Here is a 1,900-nt window from a genome sequence, read left to right as displayed (position 1 = left end):
GTTTTGCTTTGTTTCACAGAACTAATCGTTGCCTGGGTTGCGTACATATGTGTGGGGTGGAGCTATCAAAATAGGGGCGAGACACTTTTGGGGTAGGGGCGTATTTGTTTTGGTGATTTCAAATGTTAACATTGGCTACCAGAAATCACTTACCCCACCTTTAATTTGAAGATCGAATGTGAAATTATTGCAATATAAAAGTATATTTAAAAACTTTAATTTTAGGAGGGATTAATTGATTAGATTAATTGAGATTATTTTCTGAAAACAAAATGTGCAATTAATTAGTAAATTTTTTTAATCAATTTACAGCATTAATAAATACATTATGGAAGGCAACTCGACCGAATCATCAGCAATGCATTCGCTGCTGGTGGCTCTCTCTTCAGGATTATGGGTCATGTAGAAATAAACTGGGAATTTAGTTTTTACTGTGTCTAGTTCAACTGTGTTTATGAAGTTAATGAGCTATAGATAAAAATGGGTTTTTAGTTTTAATCTCTGTAGTGTCCAGTTATAAAGGTATGTAAGAGCAACCGAGTCCTGCGCTCACTCTCTGCAGCAGCTGTGTAGATGGTGCCCGGCAGTTTGGGGTGAGGATCAGCGGTTTTGGCAGCGATGACCACATTGGCTCCGTCCCGTGCAGCTTTGAGAGCAATGGCCTTGCCAATACCTCGACTCGCTCCGGTAATGAAGACGGTATATCCTGCCAGCTTCCTAAAATGAATGCATAATCATATAATAATCCAATCCTGTCGTAATCAATGCACTATACAAACAGAGATGGATAGGCAAAACATAACATAACTAATCAGAGATTATCATATTCTTAGTATAATCTAAAGTCATGTAACTGCTTCAAAGTCAAATTCCACAATTTTACCTGCCATTTATTTTAAAAACCGCATCAGCTAAAAATTAATATTTTTTTGAGTTGTTTCATCATTGTGTGAATGACAGCATTGTCAGATATTTATGAAAACAACATTTATGGCCCTCTTTTCATTATCATTCATTTGACCTCTACATGTGTGGCGCTCTCTCTCTAATTAAAATATAATTGTTTGGTAATTTCCTTGTATTTGTACTGTGTGTCATCAAAGTCCCAGTCTTTGTGTTAATAGCATTGTTTGCGTTGGCATTCCTTCAACTGATACCTGCGCAGAGGACATCGGGGTAAAGGTGAAATTAAAAAAAAGTTTAAAATATATACATAAGACTATAAACATACTACAGTAACGGGGAATATGTTGCTATAATGTGCTGAAATGCCAAATCAGTTTGAATACACTGCAGTTAAATTAGCTATGTTGGATGCAAAGTTTGACAACACAGTCCAGCCCTCGTAGGTCATTCAAAACATGCTATATCGCGCATGAACGAGTTCATATTTATAAAACAAGTATTTTAATGCCAGTAAACAACAACTTGGTTTATTGTGTACTCACACCAAAACACACGGGCTAAGCAGCAAGAATGAGACAAACTCACCCCGTGTTCTGCAGCATTGTCTCCTGTACTGTGTCTGAGAACGGAATGAACTACTGAAGCAATGCGTGTAACATTAAACTCAACACGCACTGAGCAAGCCAAAGCCCTCCGGATGAAAACGATGGCTGTGACTCTGCCCTTTACTCCAGTCACAGACTCCACCGAGCCGTCGTCGCTCTACTTCCGGTGGAGGCGCCAACAACGCGCTACTGTTTTAAAGGAACATGCAAAGCAATATGCGATAAAAGATACACTCAGCGAACAACAAACACATTGGCGAGTGGAAAAGGAAACACACCAATAAGGACGAAGTCACATAAATAAAAATGGTATTATTAATAATAATTATTAAACTTGATTAATTACTGTATTTGGCTATTCAAGGGTCTCCTGTGGTGTAATATAATGC

At 37.9% G+C, this 1,900-nt stretch overlaps 1 protein-coding gene across 2 annotated transcripts in view; it reads right to left on the bottom strand.

The window, feature by feature from the left end:
• Positions 1-1,690, bottom strand: part of LOC107558693 (hydroxysteroid dehydrogenase-like protein 2) — a 9,696-nt gene extending 8,006 nt beyond the window's left edge. Inside the window, exons 1-2 of one of the 2 annotated variants that reach the window (XM_016242353.1) lie at positions 1,492-1,690; positions 554-717 (exon numbers count right to left, since the gene is read on the bottom strand). In XM_016242353.1, the coding sequence (XP_016097839.1) occupies positions 554-717; positions 1,492-1,508 (181 nt within the window). In that variant the 5' untranslated portion in view covers positions 1,509-1,690. The remainder of the gene's footprint in view (positions 1-553; positions 718-1,491) is intronic. The other variant, XM_016242352.1, reaches the window with a different exon arrangement.
• Positions 1,691-1,900: the final 210 nt, after the last annotated feature.

Source organism: Sinocyclocheilus grahami, unplaced genomic scaffold (assembly GCF_001515645.1).
Source record: "Sinocyclocheilus grahami isolate Dianchi unplaced genomic scaffold, SAMN03320097.WGS_v1.1 scaffold655.1, whole genome shotgun sequence".
Taxonomy (NCBI): domain Eukaryota; kingdom Metazoa; phylum Chordata; class Actinopteri; order Cypriniformes; family Cyprinidae; genus Sinocyclocheilus; species Sinocyclocheilus grahami.
The sequence above is the reverse complement of the archived record's forward strand: the minus strand, read 5'-3'. Positions and strand labels throughout refer to the sequence as shown.